We start from the raw sequence: 19,805 nt of genomic DNA, 5'->3' as shown, positions 1-19,805 counted from the left end.
CGGTGGATTGGCCCTTTTGTTATTACTAATGTGTTTGATCATGGCGCAGTGGAGATTCAAAATATTAAGGATGGCAGCACCTTCAAGGTGAACGGACATCGGTTGAAACCTTACTTTGATGCCAACTTTGATGCCAATATTGAGTCTCAAGCACTCAAGGAGCCTCCACCACTCTCTTGAAGCTCACCAAAGTTTGGACGTCCGGCTGAAGACATAAAACTTAGCGCTTCTTGGGAGGCAACCCAAGGTGATGAGGAGAAGATAGAACGTGCAAGGAGCTTGCTTGCGTCCTAATCGCTTCAAAGGGGAGTTGTTTTCTGAACTCTAACATTTGGTTATGTCTTTTCCTTATCTTCTTTCCTTTCATTTATGAGGCATTGCTTGTTCTTATACTCTAAACATTGAGGACAATGTTTCATTTAAGTTTGGGGGGAAGGATTCAGTTATGTTGTTTTATTGTCAAATTTTAAAATTTTTAAGTGTGTCTAGTGTCTAATAACGCAGGATTTTGTGTGTTGTTTCGTTATCCTTCCAAACACCTATGATAAGACTTGGATTTAATACTAATATGGTTTTTTCAGAAATTGATAGTCATTGTTTAAGGCCTATGTGTGATTCTGAGTGAACTTTGTCTTGCATGCCATCCTTGCACTTATTGAGCACTTTGCCAAGTTAGTCCAATTTCTTGCTACTTGGAGATGTTATGCAATTCTGCTTATTTCATGATCTTGGTTTCATGCTCTAGAACTTATTTGAATATCTCTTGAGACATTCTGTTGCCATACAATGCTTAGGAAGTGATTTAGGCCATGTTTAAATCGTTTGAGCCTTTCTAACCATCCCTCTACATGTATTCATCCCTAGTCAATCCATTTGAGCCTACGTTAAGCCTTTCTTTGTGTAAACCATTTCTACCATAATAAATCTCTGTTTCTTATCTTTACCTATTCTTTGAGCAATTAAAGCTATCTTTAAAGGAGAGTCATAAAGATTGCAAGGTTTTTGGAGCAAAAGTGAGTCATTAGTGCTGTAACCCAAGTGTTGAAAAGAAATAAGTTTTGGGGTATTGTTAACTAATCAAAAGAGGTAATGAAGTGTGACCAATGTAGTCACGGCCCTAGGGTGTTATAAGGAAAGATCATGGTGATCTAGGGTAAAGAGCCACAAAATTAGGCCAAATAACACATTTGAAGGTGCTGAAATTATGTTGAAAATCTGCTCATGTATGTGTTCCTTGCTTGTTACAAAGTTCAGTAATCTCTCATGCTTTTACCTATGCTTTAGTTGTGCTCAAAATGTGGTTATATCTCCATGTCTCCTCTTTCATTCAACCACTACCCTAAGCCTCATTACAACCCTTGTAAAGTCCTTTTGATCCTTGGTAATGTGTGGTATTACTGTGGAGAGCTGATTTCATAATGAGCTTATGGGGCTCGAAATTCTTGATTGTGCTTTAAGTGTGTGCGCATGTACTTATTTGAGTTGCAGGTGTTGTTCTGATTTGGCATTCACACACTACACTTAAGGATGTCATTGTAAGCTTTGCACACTCTTGAATCATGTGTGGAACTTAGATTGTGATTGTTGTGTTTCTTTGGAACCATATACTTTGATGATTCTTTGAGGATATTGTTTGGAAGGCTAGCTGCTTATTTTCTGTTTTCTAAGTTGTAGTTTTATTTTGTTTGCTCGAGGACTAGCAAAGTCTAAGTTTGGGGGTATTTGATAAGTTCATAATTTCACACATTTGCATGCCTTCGTTACTTAGTAATTTTGTTTAGTTTCTCTTTATTTCAAGTCACTTACCTATGTTTGTGTGTTCTATAGGTTGAAGGCAGCAAGAGATTGCTTTTGAAGCAAAATGGTGCAAAACGTGCAAAAACTGGATATTGAGTTAGAAGTTCATTTCGGACTTATCTTCTTCATCAGAGCTTGGATTGGGCCAATACTTGTGTGGTTGGATCAGAGACATTCTGAACTTCAAAATGGATATCTTAAAGTCATATTTGGATTCAACCAAACCCAATCCGTGAGCCCATCAAAATACACATCATGCTGACATGAGGATGAGCTGATGGATGCTTGGTCATGGTGAGCTAGGCATGAGCTATTGGTTTCTGGATGGATGCTTGATCATGCTGACATGAAGATGACCTATGGCTGCTGGTGGGATTTATTAGTGCAGCAACCAATTCTGATTATCTAAATACAAGTGTTGTATGCATTAGTCATATTCAATTCAGAATTCCCCTTTCCTTCTCCCTATAAATACCACTTCCATTCCACATCCCAGACACAATTCACTTCATCCATTACTTCCATACACACATTCAGATTCACCACAAAGAGAGAGAGAGAGCTAGCTGCAAAGGAGGGAGAGCTGGGAGCTGTCCTGGAAACTACCTTGCTGCCACCAGCTAGTTCTTCTATTCTCTTTATTCTACCTATGTATTTCTTATCTTCTGTATTCATAATTATGTTTAACTAATCCATTTTGTTAGGGCTTAGGATGAAGCCCTAGTCATGAATATTCAATGTTATGGATGATTTCATAGTTAATTGATTTCCTTGCTTTCATTATCAAGTTGTTAATCTCCAGCTTATTATGTGCTTGATGTATGTTTTCTTGGAGTAGCTAACTAGGATTTTATGCATCTAGCACAGGTTGGGAAGGGGTTTAGATTCACCAATTCTACTCTCCTTTCACAAGCAACACATGAATGGCCTAAGAATCATTCAAGGGGTTAATAACCATAGGTTGACTAGGACAGATACCATGTTCTAGGACTTGTGTGATTATCATATTCTCAAGGAACTTAATGACTCTTATATGCTTTATTCTAAGTAGATACCATGCTTAGGTTGCATATTAGAGATCACGTGTTGTGTAGATACCATGCACAATTACATGCCTTAGGAGAATCATGCATCCTGCACCTAGATACCATAGGCTTGTATGCGATAATCTATTGTTAATGAAGCTTGAGTCAATTTCTATGCATTCATAACTTGGATAGGAAGACTAGTGGTAGATTCCAAGGCTCTAACACTTCTCAATCATTGTTTCACAACTTGTTCATTGCTGCCATTGTTTACTTCCAGCACTTCCATTTCATTCTCTTGTTTTCATTTAAACAACAAAAACCCCCCATTCGAGTGCGTGTGTGGTGCTAGGATTCTGTCCTAGACCTTGCCAATTGTTAGTTAGTTTGTTTCTTTGTTTTCAGTTTTTCCATCATTCTAAGTAGTTTAACTTGCAACCAAGTTACCATTCTCCGTGGGATCGACCTCGTATTTCAAAAGCTATACTATAAATGGTTCGTGCACTTGCGAGAATTGAAGTTTCTATTTTTAATAACTCATTTTAGTTGTTAGGAATAGGCTCAACAGTATTCCATACTTCTAGTGATTGGATTTCTCTTCAAACTCAACAAATGTCTCCTCCCCCCATATTATGTTGTTGCCCAACTTTTGGGCTCGATCCGAAATCAATAGGTGTGAGAAATTGGACAATTCAACTTCAACGGCAGTTCGTTCCTAATTGGAGTGGTTGGTGTATTCCATACTTCTAGCGATTGGATTTCACTCAAAACTCACCAAATGACTCCTCCGACCATATTATGATGTTGCCCAAGTTTTGGGCTCGATCCGAAATCAACAGGTGTGAGAAATTGGACAATTCAAGTTCAACGGCAGTTCGTTCCTAATTGGAGTGGTTGGGGTATTCCATACTTCTAGCGATTGGATTTCACTCAAAACTCACCAAATGACTCCTCCCACCATATTATGATGTTGCCCAAGTTTTGGGCTCGATCCGAAATCAATAGGTGTGAGAAATTGGACAATTCAAGTTCAACGGCAGTTCGTTCCTAATTGGAGTGGTTGGGGTATTCCATACTTCTAGCAATTGGATTTCACTCAAAACTAACCAAATGACTCCTCCCACCATATTATGATGTTGCCCAGATTTGGGGCTCGATCCGAAATCAATAGGTGTGAGAAATTGGACAATTCAAGTTCAACGGCAGTTCGTTCCTAATTGGAGTGGTTGGTGTATTCCATACTTCTAGTGATTGGATTTCTCTCCAAACTCACCAAATGACTCCACCCACCATATTATGATGTTGCTCAAGTTTTGGCCTCGATCCGAAATCAATAGGTCTTCCAAATTGGACAATTCAAGTTCAACGGCAGTTCGTTCCTAATTGGAGTGGTTGGTGTATTCCATACTTCTAGTGATTGGATTTCTCTTCAAACTCACCAAATGACTCCTCCCCCCATATTATGTTGTTGCCCAAGTTTTGCGCTCGATCCGAAATCAATAGGTGTGAGAAATTGGACAATTCAACTTCAACGGCAGTTCGTTCCTAATTGGAGTGGTTGGTGTATTCCATACTTCTAGCGATTGGATTTCACTCAAAACTCACCAAATGACTCCTCCGACCATATTATGATGTTGCCCAAGTTTTGGGCTCGATCCGAAATCAACAGGTGTGAGAAATTGGACAATTCAAGTTCAACGGCAGTTCGTTCCTAATTGGAGTGGTTGGTGTATTCCATACTTCTAGCGATTGGATTTCACTCAAAACTCACCAAATGACTCCTCCCACCATATTATGATGTTGCCCAAGTTTTGGGCTCGATCCGAAATCAATAGGTGTGAGAAATTGGGCAATTCAAGTTCAACGGCAGTTCGTTCCTAATTGGAGTGGTTGGGGTATTCCATACTTCTAGCAATTGGATTTCACTCAAAACTCACCAAATGACTCCTCCCACCATATTATGATGTTGCCCAGATTTGGGGCTCGATCCGAAATCAATAGGTGTGAGAAATTGGACAATTCAAGTTCAACGTCAGTTCGTTCCTAATTGGAGTGGTTAGTGTATTCCATACTTCTAGTGATTGGATTTCACTCAAAAGGCACCAAATGACTCCTTGTTAAGCTCATAATTTCATACATATACATGCCCAATTTACTTACTTCTTTTGCTTAGTTTCTTATAATTTTGAGTTATTTGCCTCCCTTTGTGTGTTTTGTAGGCCAAAAGAGCAAGAGAGCATAATTCATGCAATTCATGCATGTTAAGGCCTAATTTGGATGAAGAGAAGAAGAGCTTAAAGACAAACTCATTTTGGCTACAGCCCCCTGCCAGTCCAGTTCCGTAGGTCATATTGCAAGCTTTGTTTCAGCAACCTACATAGCTCGGATGAGGCAACATTCTTCATGAAAGTTGTTCCAATGGGTGTGTACTATAACATATCCAAAATTCAGCCTCATTGGATAAATCTGGAGTCCGTCACCTAGCAAACACAGAACCATGCTCAGGATGGATTTTGTCAGCGAGCAAACTGAGTTAGCAATTTGTTTCGGCCTTAACTTCCTCCTCCGAACTTGGATTGGGCCAATACTTGTGTGGTTGGATCATACACATTCTGAACTTCACAATGGACATCTTAAAGTCTTCATTTGATTCAGCCTAGCCCAAGTTGTAAGCCCTTGAAGTTGCTGGTCATGCTGACCTCAGGATGAGCTGGTTGGAAGCTTGGTCATGGTGAGCTAGGCATGAGCTATTGTAGCTGGTTGGAAGCTTGGTCATGGTGACATGAAGATGAGCTAGGGCTGCTGGTGGGATTTATTGCTGAAGTGCATCAACCAATTCAGATTTTATAATGCAAGTGTTGTATGCATTAGTGAAGTGCATCAACCAATTCATCTTTTATAATGCAAGTGTTGTATGCATTAGCCATATTGAATTCAGATTTATCACTCCCCTCTCCCTATAAATACCACATCCATTCCACATTCAAGACACAACAAATCCTGAGGTTCACAACCCCCACAATTCACTCCAACCATCCTCAAACACTCTCACAATCCCAAACACTCCAACAATCACCAAAACAACTCCAGCAAACTTCTCTTCCATTTCCCTACGAATTTCATCTTCCTTAGCCATCACCACTCACTCAAACTCATCCCAAATCACCTCCATATCCTTCATACATCTTTCTAGAAGTGGGGAAGCTCTTGGAGAAGCATTAGAAGTGGAGAAGCACTTGGAGAAGCCTTGGACACCACAAGAACTTCAGAAAAAGGGTTTTTCTACTCTTATTGCATTCATTATGTTTTCTCATTTCTGTTCAAGTCTCTTTTCCATTATGAGTAGCTAAATCCATAACTAGGGCTTCGATGTAACCTAACATGAATATTCTGGGTTTATAAGTTTGGAGTTTCAAGTTTGATTCATGATTCATGTTCTTATTCATTATGCTTATAAGTTAACATGCTTGTTTGAATGATTGATCACCATTAGAACTTGTTTGTTAACTATCTTGGTTTGAATTAAGAGTATACACCATGCTTTAATTCGAATTGAACTATGAATAGGAAGAGTATGTATGGACATTCGACAACAGGGATTAGATACATACTTGGTTGTTTAAAATGTTCTTCTATGCTTAATGGGTTCCTAATGCTTAATTTTAGGTTAGACAACAAATGATCAAATTAGGGAATTAGGAACACAAGGTTAGGACCAAACACCATGGCCTAATCATACTTTAGCTAGAATCAATCTTTGAATCTGAATTAGACTTGTTACTTGAATCTTTATAACCCAGAATTGAATTGTTATGGTGAATCGAATGCCCTAGTCTCCAAACCTGTGTTTTAACTTTCAAAACCACCCTTTGTTACTTTTGTTTACTTGCTTTCCGTTGCAATTTCAGTTTGTTCATTTCTTTCTATAATCACAAGCATTCTCACTTCAAAGTTCATTTTAATCTTGCTGCATTTGTTTTCAAACTCACTCTTGCTTTAAATTCTGTTTTAGATTTAACTTCCTAACTTCTTGAATTTGGTAATCTAAAGTACATAACTAATTTGAACTTCTCAGTCTTCGTGGGTACGACCTCGTACTTGTCTTGCTATACTACTAATTGCCCCGTACAATTGCGAGTTAACATATTATTAACAACAAATTTTGTCGCCGTTGCCGGGGACTGAACGAAAGTTCTTCCCTGGTTATGTGCCCAAGGTTACCCTATTCTTTTTAGTGTTTCTAATTAATCTAATTTTCTGTTTCAGGTAGTTTATGTCTAAAAATCCATTACTTGAACAAGTGAGGTCTTCGTTCCAACGTTCTAGATCTTTGAACGCAGGACCATCATTGCAACCCAGACGAGTGACCTCTGAAATTCAGAATCGTCTAGAAAGGGAGTTGTCAACTGCAAAAGAGCAAGCTCTTGCTACATTTACAAGTCTTGCTCTCCACACTGAACTTCCCGGTTCTTCACTTTCAAATTCGGAAGCAAGTTCAGACCAAGAAGAAGAAGAAATGATGGCTGCCATTGAGTTCATGGGAGAACTTGATATCCCAACAATTCCAGCATCTCCTTCAAGCATTTTGCTGCCCACTGTAGCTCGAAATTATGAGCTTAAATCTTCTCATCTTAATATGCTGCCTTCCTTTTATGGTTTACCTAATGAAGATCCATTGACTCATATAAAGGATATTTTTAATGTTGTGAGTTCTTTTCCCTTGACAGGTGTGACAGAAGATCAACTTCGAATGAGAGTGTTTCCATACACTTTAAAGGATAAGGCGAAGCATTGGTTGAATTCTTTGAAGCCTGGTTCACTCACTACATGGTCTGCCATTCAAAAGAAGTTCCTGGAAAAATACTTCTCCACGCAAAAGACCGACATGCTTAGGGACAAGATCTTGTTATTTGCACAGCAAGATGATGAATCGTTTTGTGAAGCATGGGAGAAATTCAATGGGTTGCTCAACCAATGTCCTCATCATGGGATTCCATTAAAGCTTCAAATGCGTATGTTTTATAAAGGACTAACCCCTTCTAGTCATAATATAGTCACCAATTTTGCAGGTGGTTCTTTTAAAACCAAAACTCCAGAAGAAACGTACGAACTCTTTGAGGAGATAGCAATGGAGACCCAACATACGGATACAAGAGGTAAACGTGTTATTAGTGGTTCTAATGATGCTTCTAGTGTGCAGATTTCAAAACTGGAACAAAAGCTAGATGCTCTTCTTGCATTAAACTCAAGAAGCCCTCCGAAGGAAGTGTGTAGCATTTGTGAATCTCATGACCATGCTACCACAGCTTGTCCACTTGGGGCTGGATATCCAGAATTTGTGCAAGAGCAAGCTAAGTTGGTAAATTCCTACAACCAAGGTCCAAGAAATGATCCATACTCTCAAAGTTATAATCCAGGTTGGAGGAATCATCCAAACTTTTCATGGAGAAATACCCAGAATCAAGCAAATCCCCCTTCATTCCAAAGGCCACAACAATCATCATCATCATTGGAAGATATAGTGAAGCAGATGGCAATCAACCAATCCAATTTTCAGCAAACTACACAAGCTGCCATCTCCAAATTGGAAGTCCAATTAGGCCAAATAGCTGCTGAAATAACTCAAAGAGTGCCTGGGAAATGGCCAAGCCAAACTGAGATCAATCCAAAAAACCCAGAAGCCAAGGCCATTCATGTGCTCAGATCAGGTAAGATCATTGATAATAAAGATGATTCTAATCTTTCAAATGATGTTGTGATTGTAGAAGATAAAGACGAGGAGACCATGGCTACGGAAGGAGAACAACTCAAAACTTCTCAATCTGCTCCTAAGGCCAAATCAGATTCTCAGAAATCCGATCAATTCCAATTGCATAAAAGGGATGACAAATTTGTGCCACCACATCTTCAAGAAGATAGATACGTGCCACCCGCTCCATATGTTCCACAGATTCCATTTCCAGGCCGTCTTAAGAAAGCAAAGCAAGATAAGGCTTTTAAAGAGATTTATGATATTTTGAGTAAAGTTAATATCAATTTGCCTTTGCTTGATCTTATTGAACAGATTCCTGCATATGGAAAATTCATCAAGGACTTGAAAACTCACAAGCTCAATTTCGCTCCAAATGAAGGAGTAAAGCTCGACCAGAATGTAAGTGCTGTATTGCAAAGGAAGCTTCCACCAAAACTAGATGATCCTGGCAGCTTTGACATTCCCATTAACATTGGAGGCAAGAAGGTTGGAAGAGCCATGTTGGACTTGGGAGCAAGCATCAATGTTTTGCCATATTCAGTTTATCAAGAGCTTGGCTTAGAAGGGATGAAGAAGACTTCAATGCGACTTGAACTAGCTGATCATTCTATAAAATATCCAAAAGGTATTGTAGAAGATATTCTAGTTCAAGTTAATACACTAATTCTCCCTGCTAATTTTGTAGTGATGGACATGGAAGACAATCCAAATGGAGATCGTGTTGATCCCATTCTCCTAGGCAGACCATTCATGGCCACTGCAGACACAATCATCAAAGTGAAAGATAGCACCCTCTCCATGACTGTTTTGGGTGAAACTGTTGAATTTAAAATGCTTAATGCTCTATCTCAACCTTCCATCTCTCTTGATTCTTGCTTTTCAATTGATGTTGTGGATCATGAGGTTTCTTCCAAAATTTTGCAGAGAAAGTCTAATGATGCTCTAGAAGCTGTCTTAACACAAGAAGAGGAAGATCTTTGTGAACCGGAGTTCCAAGAAGTGGTGGCTGCCTTAGAAGTGTTTCCGCCATACCCACCATCCTTTAGGCCACCAATCGAGCCTCTTGGACCATCATCCACGAAATTGGAGCCATCCATTGTCATCCCACCAAAGCTAGAACTTAAACCTCTTCCCAATAATCTTAAATATACATATTTGGGTGCTAACGAAACTCTCCCTGTTATAATTGCTGCAGGTCTCTCCTCACATGAAGAAGAGAGCTTAATTAAAGTTCTAAAAGAGCATAAAACAGCCATTGGGTGGACCATAGCAGACATCAAAGGAATTAGTCCAACCATGTGCATGCACCGGATTTTAATGGAAGAAGACAGCAAACCATCTCGTGATGCCCAAAGGAGGCTAAATCCCAACATGAAAGAGGTGGTTAGAGCTGAAGTTTTAAAGCTACTCGATGTAGGAATCATCTACCCAATTTCAGATTCTAAGTGGGTGAGCCCTGTGCAAGTTGTTCCAAAGAAGTCCGGAATCACCGTTGTGAAGAATGAGAAGAATGAGCTAGTTCCTACACGAACTGTCACTGGTTGGAGAGTTTGCATTGATTACAGGAAGTTGAACACATCCACTAGAAAAGATCATTTCCCCTTACCTTTTATTGATCAAATGCTTGAACGTTTATCTGGCCATGCTTACTATTGTTTTCTTGATGGTTTTTCAGGTTATAATCAAATTCCCATTGCTCCGGAAGACCAAGAGAAAACCACATTCACATGCCCATTTGGTACGTTTGCTTATAGAAGGATGCCATTCGGTTTGTGCAATGCCCCAGCAACTTTCCAAAGATGCATGATGTCAATCTTTTCAGATATGGTGGAACGATTCATTGAGGTATTTATGGATGATTTTTCAGTTTTTGGTTCCTCTTTTGATAATTGTCTTCACCACTTGTCTCTAGTGCTTAAAAGATGCCAGGAAACAAATCTGATTTTGAATTGGGAGAAGTGTCACTTCATGGTGAGACAAGGCATTGTGCTAGGCCATGTGATTTCAAGCAAGGGAATCGAAGTGGATAAAGCCAAGATCGATCTCATCTCAAATCTTCCACCCCCTACCTCTGTTAAAGGAATTAGAAGCTTTCTAGGTCATGCTGGATTCTATAGAAGGTTCATCAAAAATTTCTCAAGCATTACAAGGCCATTGTGTAATCTCCTTGCTAAGGATGCTGTTTTTGAGTTTAATGAAGCTTGCATGGAAGCTTTTTCTACCTTGAAGAGGGAGCTAACTTCAGCCCCTATTATCATAGCTCCGGATTGGTCTTTACCATTTGAAATAATGTGTGATGCCTCTGACTTTGCTATTGGTGCAGTTTTAGGTCAAAAGAAGAACAAGCTGCCCCATGTGATTCATTATGCTAGCCGGACCTTGAATGATGCTCAAATCAACTACTCCACAACAGAGAAGGAGTTGCTTGCTGTGGTTTTTGCTTTAGAAAAATTTCGTTCTTACCTTGTTGGTTCTAAAGTAATTGTTTATTCTGACCATGCAGCCCTTAGATACTTGCTCACTAAGAAGGATGCCAAACCACGCTTGATTAGATGGATTCTCTTGCTGCAAGAATTCGATTTGGAGATTCGAGATAAGAAGGGATGTGAGAATGTGGTAGCTGATCATTTGAGCAGAATTGTGGTTGAAGAAAAAGGAGGAGCTGTGCTACCCTTGAATGAGACTTTCCCTGATGAACAACTATATGCTGCCCAAGTCAAAGAGCCATGGTATGCTGATTTTGTTAATTATCTTGCTTGTGGTGTTCTTAGAAATGATCTAACTTCTCAGGATAAGAAGAAGTTCTTTTCCATGGTGAAACATTATGTATGGGATGAACCTTTCTTATTCAAGCATTGCCCGGATCAACTCATCAGAAGATGTGTTCCAGAAGAAGAGCAAGAAAGCATACTTAGGCATAGCCACGAATTGGCCTGTGGAGGTCACTTTGGAGCTAAGAAAACAGCACTTAAAATTCTGCAATCTGGTTTCTTTTGGCCCACTCTATTTAAAGATGCATTTAATTTTTGTGTTAAGTGTGATAGGTGCCAAAGGATGGGGAACATAAGTCGCAGGAATGAAATGCCATTGAATAACATACTTGTTGTGGAGCTCTTCGATGTGTGGGGTATTGATTTCATGGGACCATTCCCATCTTCCTTTGGTTATACTTACATACTTGTTGCTGTTGATTATGTGTCTAAATGGGTGGAAGCCATAGCCACCAAAACCAATGATTATAAGGTGGTGCTGAAGTTCTTGAAGGATAATATTTTCACAAGGTTTGGTACTCCAAGGGCTGTCATTAGTGATGGAGGCAGCCACTTCTGTAACAAGCCATTCGAAGCACTCATGAAGAAGTACAACATCACCCATCGAGTCTCTACACCATATCATCCGCAAACTTCTGGTCAAGTGGAAATAAGCAATAGAGAAATTAAGCACATCCTGGAGAAGGTGGTGAACAATACAAGGAAAGATTGGGCAGCTAAGCTCAATGATTCATTATGGGCTTATAGGACTGCATATAAGACTCCCATTGGAATGAGCCCTTATCGTCTTGTGTTTGGGAAAGCTTGTCACCTGCCAATGGAGCTTGAACACAATGCTTTTTGGGCCATCAAGAAGTTAAATTTTGATCTAGACAAGGCAGGCCATGCAAGAAAGTTTCAGCTCAATGAATTGGAAGAAATTAGACATGAGTCTTATGAGAATGCAAAGCTTTACAAAGAACGAACCAAGAGTTACCATGACAGAAACATTCAACGGAAAGAGTTCTCCAAAGGTATGTCAGTTCTTTTGTTTAACTCACGTTTGCGTCTCTTTCCAGGAAAATTGAAGTCTAGATGGCAAGGCCCATTCACCGTGGTCAATGTTTCTCCCTATGGAGCTGTGGAGATTCAAAACCCTAAAGATGGCTCGACTTTCAAAGTAAATGGACAACGTTTAAAGCCATTCTATGAGGGAGTTTCAGCTGGCATCCAAACTGGCCATGTGGTAGATCAACTTCCCTTCGTACCATCAACTTAGCTGATTGCACAATGTCTTGCCAAGACAGTAACTAAGGCGCTTCTTGGGAGGCAACCCATGTGTTCAAGAAGAAGGTGCTTGGTAGCAATCGACCTAATCGCATCAAGGGGAAGCATTTCAATCCTTTCTCTTTACTTGTTTTGTTTTTATTTTTAAGTTTCTGTTCCTTTTTATAAATAAATAAATATAAAAATTAAAAAAAAAAAAAAAAAAAAAATTTCATATAAGCTAACTTTTGGTAACCCCAGTGAGCACCTCCGTCAATACAGTGTCTAGGAGTTCTTTAGGCGACACCTTCGGTGTCTAAGAAGTTTGGGTTTTAAGCGGGACCATTGTGACCCCTCCAACCTTCCCGGATCCCCTGGCTGTGTTTTCTGAGGCCCTTAACTGGTCATCCATGAGTTGCTTATATATTCATTTATTTTTTTTTATATTTTTCCTAAACCTTCTTCTAAACTTTTCCCTTTATCATTTGTTTGTTCTCAATCATCTTTTGTATGCTTTCACATTGAGGACAATGTTTAATTCAGGTCTGGGGGGAAGGTTTTCAAATTTCATTCATTTGTGTTTCAATTTTCGTTCATTTGTCACTAATTTTTTTTTTTTCTAAATGTCATACAATCGATGCTATGGAGCTGCCATTGAGGTTTTCATATCAGAATTTTGCACTTCACAAAGCTTTGGCTCTTAGAATTCTGGTGGCTAAAGTACCATGCTCAAATTCTTGAAGGAAAATAGTGGAGACTACCCTAGTGAGCTATATCGAGCCTAATTGCTTTCTTGAGAGGGTTTAAAGTGTTCTATTTCTCATCCATACTTATTTTCTTCAATTCACTCTAATTGATCTCATCATTTCATTTTGATCGAATACTAAGGATGATTCTCTTTTGCAGATATCATATGCTTGCTCTCATTCATGAATGAACTCATTGAAGTGATGCTAGGCTATGTGTGTATAACCATTCTATATGCTTTCTTTTCACCCTACCCATATGTGTGTTCCATTAGCCCTCTTGAAGCCAAACACTCAAAGCCTTTTCTTTTATCACCCTCATCATTTTCCCTACCTTTGTATCTCAATCTGAGATACTTAACCTCTTGTAGCCATACCCTATAACTTAGAAATATACCAAGGTGTGCCAAGATAAAGTTTGATGCAAGGAAGTTGCTGCCGTGTACCTAAATGAAATTTGGTGTGAATCTGTGCAATGAAGTTAATGAAGATGCAGATCAAATCAACGAAGATGAAAGTGTTTCGATTTGATCTAAGTGTGAAAAATAAAGTCCATGCCAGGTGATACCATGAAGTTTGCTGCCATGCCAATCTAAATCAATGATGCCTTGCAGATTAATGAAGCATGCAACCTTGGTATGTTCTTAAGTTATTTGTTTTTCCTTCCAATTCTTCCATTTCCCCTAAACCTTAGCCTTTCATTACAACATTGTGAAAGACCTAGCTGATCTTTGAGGATGTATTCATGGGTGCTGGTAAGTATGTGTGTATCTCTATTCTTAGTATTTAATTCCTTTCATGAGATCTAACCAAATTTGTGCTTCTATTTCATACACTCACTTATGCTTTCTTGAGAGAATTAAAACATAGGTTCTGAGTGATTGAGTGTTATCTGTGAGAATTAGAGTCGAAGCATGTTCTCTATTCAAGGTTTGAGTGTGCTTGCTTTGAAACTGTGTGCCTTTGAGCTATAGCTTCCACTTGTACACACTAATTGATGACCTATCTTGGCAACTCTATGGTGTTGAAGGTATGACTAAAACTTTCTTTCATTTTCATTAGTTGATTTCAAAGTTGTTTTTCTAACCATTTTGTTTTGTAGAGTTAGAAAAACGTTTGTGGGTATCGTATCTGTTAAACCCTCAGGAGACACAACTCCTCCTACTAGGGATGCCTAGAGGTTTAAAGGCTTGTTGCATACGCTCAATGCAATCGAGTTACCTACGAAAGTGGTCTAGTTAACTTCTTGTTTTGTTTTTATCTTTGTTTCTCTTTTGTTTTGCTCGAGGACTAGCAAAATCTAAGTTTGGGGGTGTGTTAAGCTCATAATTTCATACATATACATGCCCAATTTACTTACTTCTTTTGCTTAGTTTCTTATAATTTTGAGTTATTTGCCTCCCTTTGTGTGTTTTGTAGGCCAAAAGAGCAAGAGAGCATAATTCATGCAATTCATGCATGTTAAGGCCTAATTTGGATGAAGAGAAGAAGAGCTTAAAGACAAACTCATTTTGGCTACAGCCCCCTGCCAGTCCAGTTCCGTAGGTCATATTGCAAGCTTTGTTTCAGCAACCTACATAGCTCGGATGAGGCAACATTCTTCATGAAAGTTGTTCCAATGGGTGTGTACTATAACATATCCACAATTCAGCCTCATTGGATAAATCTGGAGTCCGTCACCTAGCAAACACAGAACCATGCTCAGGATGGATTTTGTCAGCGAGCAAACTGAGTTAGCAATTTGTTTCGGCCTTAACTTCCTCCTCCGAACTTGGATTGGGCCAATACTTGTGTGGTTGGATCATACACATTCTGAACTTCACAATGGACATCTTAAAGTCTTCATTTGATTCAGCCTAGCCCAAGTTGTAAGCCCTTGAAGTTGCTAGTCATGCTGACCTCAGGATGAGCTGGTTGGAAGCTTGGTCATGGTGAGCTAGGCATGAGCTATTGTAGCTGGTTGGAAGCTTGGTCATGGTGACATGAAGATGAGCTAGGGCTGCTGGTGGGATTTATTGCTGAAGTGCATCAACCAATTCAGATTTTATAATGCAAGTGTTGTATGCATTAGTGAAGTGCATCAACCAATTCATCTTTTATAATGCAAGTGTTGTATGCATTAGCCATATTGAATTCAGATTTATCACTCCCCTCTCCCTATAAATACCACATCCATTCCACATTCAAGACACAACAAATCCTGAGGTTCACAACCCCCACAATTCACTCCAACCATCCTCAAACACTCTCACAATCCCAAACACTCCAACAATCACCAAAACAACTCCAGCAAACTTCTCTTCCATTTCCCTACGAATTTCATCTTCCTTAGCCATCACCACTCACTCAAACTCATCCAAAATCACCTCCATATCCTTCATACATCTTTCTAGAAGTGGGGAAGCTCTTGGAGAAGCATTAGAAGTGGAGAAGCACTTGGAGAAGCCTTGGACACCACAAGAACTTCAGAAAAAGGGTTTTTCTACTCTTATTGCATTCATTATGTTTTCTCATTTCTGTTCAAGTCTCTTTTCCATTATGAGTAGCTAAATCCATAACTAGGGCTTCGATGTAACCTAACATGAATATTCTGGGTTTATAAGTTTGGAGTTTCAAGTTTGATTCATGATTCATGTTCTTATTCATTATGCTTATAAGTTAACATGCTTGTTTGAATGATTGATCACCATTAGAACTTGTTTGTTAACTATCTTGGTTTGAATTAAGAGTATACACCATGCTTTAATTCGAATTGAACTATGAATAGGAAGAGTATGTATGGACATTCGACAACAGGGATTAGATACATACTTGGTTGTTTAAAATGTTCTTCTATGCTTAATGGGTTCCTAATGCTTAATTTTAGGTTAGACAACAAATGATCAAATTAGGGAATTAGGAACACAAGGTTAGGACCAAACACCATGGCCTAATCATACTTTAGCTAGAATCAATCTTTGAATCTGAATTAGACTTGTTACTTGAATCTTTATAACCCAGAATTGAATTGTTATGGTGAATCGAATGCCCTAGTCTCCAAACCTGTGTTTTAACTTTCAAAACCACCCTTTGTTACTTTTGTTTACTTGCTTTCCGTTGCAATTTCAGTTTGTTCATTTCTTTCTATAATCACAAGCATTCTCACTTCAAAGTTCATTTTAATCTTGCTGCATTTGTTTTCAAACTCACTCTTGCTTTAAATTCTGTTTTAGATTTAACTTCCTAACTTCTTGAATTTGGTAATCTAAAGTACATAACTAATTTGAACTTCTCAGTCTTCGTGGGTACGACCTCGTACTTGTCTTGCTATACTACTAATTGCCCCGTACAATTGCGAGTTAACATATTATTAACAACAAATTTTGTCGCCGTTGCCGGGGACTGAACGAAAGTTCTTCCCTGGTTATGTGCCCAAGGTTACCCTATTCTTTTTAGTGTTTCTAATTAATCTAATTTTCTGTTTCAGGTAGTTTATGTCTAAAAATCCATTACTTGAACAAGTGAGGTCTTCGTTCCAACGTTCTAGATCTTTGAACGCAGGACCATCATTGCAACCCAGACGAGTGACCTCTGAAATTCAGAATCGTCTAGAAAGGGAGTTGTCAACTGCAAAAGAGCAAGCTCTTGCTACATTTACAAGTCTTGCTCTCCACACTGAACTTCCCGGTTCTTCACTTTCAAATTCGGAAGCAAGTTCAGACCAAGAAGAAGAAGAAATGATGGCTGCCATTGAGTTCAACGGCAGTTCGATCCTAATTGGAGTGGTTGGGGTATTCCATACTTCTAGCAATTGGATTTCACTCAAAACTCACCAAATGATTCCTCCCACCATATTATGATGTTGCCCAAGTTTGGGGCTCGATCCGAAATCAATAGGTGTTCCAAATTGGACAATTCAAGTTCAACGGCAGTTCGTTTCTAATTGGAGTGGTTGGTGTATTCCATACTTCTAGCGATTGGATTTCACTCAAAACTCACCAAATGACTCCTCCCACCATATTATGATGTTGCCCAAGTTTTGGGCTCGATCTGAAATCAATAGGTGTGAGAAATTGGACAATTCAAGTTCTACGGCAGTTCGTTCCTAATTGGAGTGGTTGGGGTATTCCATACTTCTACCAACTGGATTTCACTCAAAACTCACCAAATGACTCCTCCCACCATATTATGATGTTGCCCAAGTTCGGGGCTCGATCCGAAATCAATAGGTGTGAGAAATTGGACAATTCAAGTTCAACGGCAGTTCGTTCCTAACTGGAGTGGTTGGTGGATTCCATACTTCTAGTGATTGGATTTCTGTCCAAACTCACCAAATGACTCCTCCCACCATATTATGATGTTGCCCATGTTTTGGGCTCGATCCGAAATCAATAGGTGTGAGAAATTGGTCAATTCAATTTCAACGACAGTTCTTTCCGAATTGGAGTGGTTGGTGTATTCCATACTTCTAGCGATTGGATTTCGCTCAAAACTCACCAAATGACTCCTCCCACCATATTATGATGTTGCCCAAGTTTTGGGCTCGATCCGAAATCAATAGGTGTTCCAAATTGGACAATTCAAGTTCAACGGAAGTTCGTTCCAAATTGGAGTGGTTGGTGTATTCCATAGTTCTGGCGATTGGATTTCACTCAAAACTCACCAAATGACTCCTCCCACCATATTATGTTGTTGGCCAAGTTTTGGGTTCGATCCGAAATCAATAGGTTTGAGAAATTGGACAATTCAAGTTCAACGGCAGTTCGTTCCAAATTGGAGTGGTTGGTGTATAACACACTTCTAGCGATTGGATTTCACTCAAAACTCACCAAATGACTCCTCCCACCATATTATGATGTTGCCCAAGTTTTGGGGTCGATCCGAAATCAATAGGTGTTCCAAATTGGACAATTCAAGTTCAACGGCAGTTCATTCCTAATTGGAGTGGTTGGTGTATTCCATACTTCTAGCAATCGGATTTCACCCAAAACTCACCAAATGACTCCTCCCACCATGTTATGATGTTGCCCAAGTTTTGGGCTCGATCCGAAATCAATAGGTGTTCCAAATTGGACAATTCAAGTTCAACGGCAGTTCGTTCCAAATTGGAGTGGTTGGTGTATTCCATAGTTCTGGCGATTGGATTTCACTCAAAAGTCACCAAATGACTCTTACCACCATATTATTACGTTGCCCAAGTTTTGGGCTCGATCCGAAATCAATAGATGTGAGAAATTGGACAATTCAAGTTCAACGGCAGTTCGTTCCTAATTGGAGTGGTTGGCGTTTTCCATACTTCTAGCGATTGGATTTCACTCAAAACTCACCAAATGACTCCTCCCACCATATTATGATGTTGCCCAAGTTTTGGGCTCGATCCGAAATCAATAGGTGTTCCAAATTGGACAATTCAAGTTCAACGGCAGTTCGTTCCTAATTGGAGTGGTTGGTGTATTCCATACTTCTAGCGATCGGATTTCACTCAAAACTCACCAAATGACTCCTCCCACCATATTAAGTTGTTTCCCAAGTTTTGGGCTCGATCCGAAATCAATAGGTGTTCGAAATTAGACAATTCAAGTTCATTGGCAGTTCGTTCCAAATTGGAGTGGTTGGTGTGTTCCATACTTCTAGCGATTGGATTTCACTCAAAACTCACCAAATGACTCCTCCCACCATATTATGATGTTGCACAAGTTTTGGGCTCGATCCGAAATCAATGGGTGTTCCAAATTGGACAATTCAAGTTCAACGGCAGTTCGTTTCTAATTGGAGTGGTTGGTGTATTACATACTTCTAGCGATTGGATTTCTCTCAAAACTCACCAAATGACTCCTCCCACCACATTATGATGTTGCCCAAGTTTTGGGCTCGATCCGAATTCAACAGGTGTGAGAAATTGGTCAATTCGATTTCAACGACAGTTCTTTCCTAATTGGAGTGGTTGGTGTATTCCATACTTCTAGCAATTGGATTTCTCTCAAAACTCACCAAATGACTCCTCCCACCATATTATGATGTTGCCCAAGTTTTGGGCTCGATCAGAAATCAATACGTGTGAGAAATTGGATAATTCAATTTCAACGGCAGTTCGTTCCTAATTGGAGTGGTTGGTGTATTCCATACTTCCAGCGATTGGATTTCCCTCAAAACTCACCAAATGACTCCTCCCACCATATTATGATGTTGCCCAAGTTTTGGGCTCGATCCGAATTCGATAGGTGTGAGAAATTGGTCAATTCAATTTCAACGACAGTTCTTTCCAAATTGGAGTGGTTGGTGTATTCCATACTTCTAGCGATTGGATTTCACTCAAAACTCACCAAATGACTCCTCCCACCATATTATGATGTTGCACAAGTTTTGGGCTGGATCCGAAATCAATGGGTGTTCCAAATTGGACAATTCAAGTTCAACGGCAGTTCGTTCCAAATTGGAGTGGTTGGTGTATTCCACACTTCTAGCGATTGGATTTCACTCAAAACTCACC

At 39.4% G+C, this 19,805-nt stretch overlaps 1 protein-coding gene and 1 non-coding gene across 2 annotated transcripts; one reads left to right on the top strand and one right to left on the bottom strand.

The window, feature by feature from the left end:
- Window positions 1-7,707: 7,707 nt before the first annotated feature.
- LOC148295739 (small nucleolar RNA R71) lies at window positions 7,708-7,814 on the bottom strand. The gene has a single exon (XR_015834860.1). It is a non-coding gene; the product is annotated as a small nucleolar RNA R71 (small nucleolar RNA).
- Window positions 7,815-10,542: 2,728 nt separating this feature from the next.
- LOC148295738 (uncharacterized) lies at window positions 10,543-12,610 on the top strand. The gene is made up of 3 exons (XM_088250038.1): window positions 10,543-10,949; window positions 11,340-11,472; window positions 11,608-12,610. The coding sequence occupies exons 1-3, from the start codon at window positions 10,543-10,545 to the stop codon at window positions 12,601-12,603; spliced, it is 1,536 nt and encodes a 511-aa protein (XP_088106164.1). The 3' UTR covers window positions 12,604-12,610.
- The last annotated feature ends 7,195 nt before the right edge of the window (window positions 12,611-19,805 follow it).

This window comes from Prunus avium, chromosome 3 (assembly GCF_965620075.1).
Source record: "Prunus avium chromosome 3, drPruAviu1.hap1.1, whole genome shotgun sequence".
Lineage (NCBI taxonomy): Eukaryota > Viridiplantae > Streptophyta > Magnoliopsida > Rosales > Rosaceae > Prunus > Prunus avium.
Note: the sequence above shows the minus strand (reverse complement) of the source record. Positions and strands in the feature narration are given on the sequence as shown.

What these genes read in the sequence shown, in the direction of transcription:
- LOC148295738 (XM_088250038.1), top strand. Translation starts at nt 10,543, where the DNA reads ATGGTGAGACAAGGCATTGTGCTAGGCCATGTGATTTCAAGCAAGGGA. An exon ending in GTGATTCATTATGCTAGCCG is followed by an intron (nt 10,950 to 11,339) that starts GACCTTGAATGA and finishes TGCTTGTGGTGT; the next exon opens with TCTTAGAAATGATCTAACTT. An exon ending in GATGTGTTCCAGAAGAAGAG is followed by an intron (nt 11,473 to 11,607) that starts CAAGAAAGCATA and finishes AATTTTTGTGTT; the next exon opens with AAGTGTGATAGGTGCCAAAG.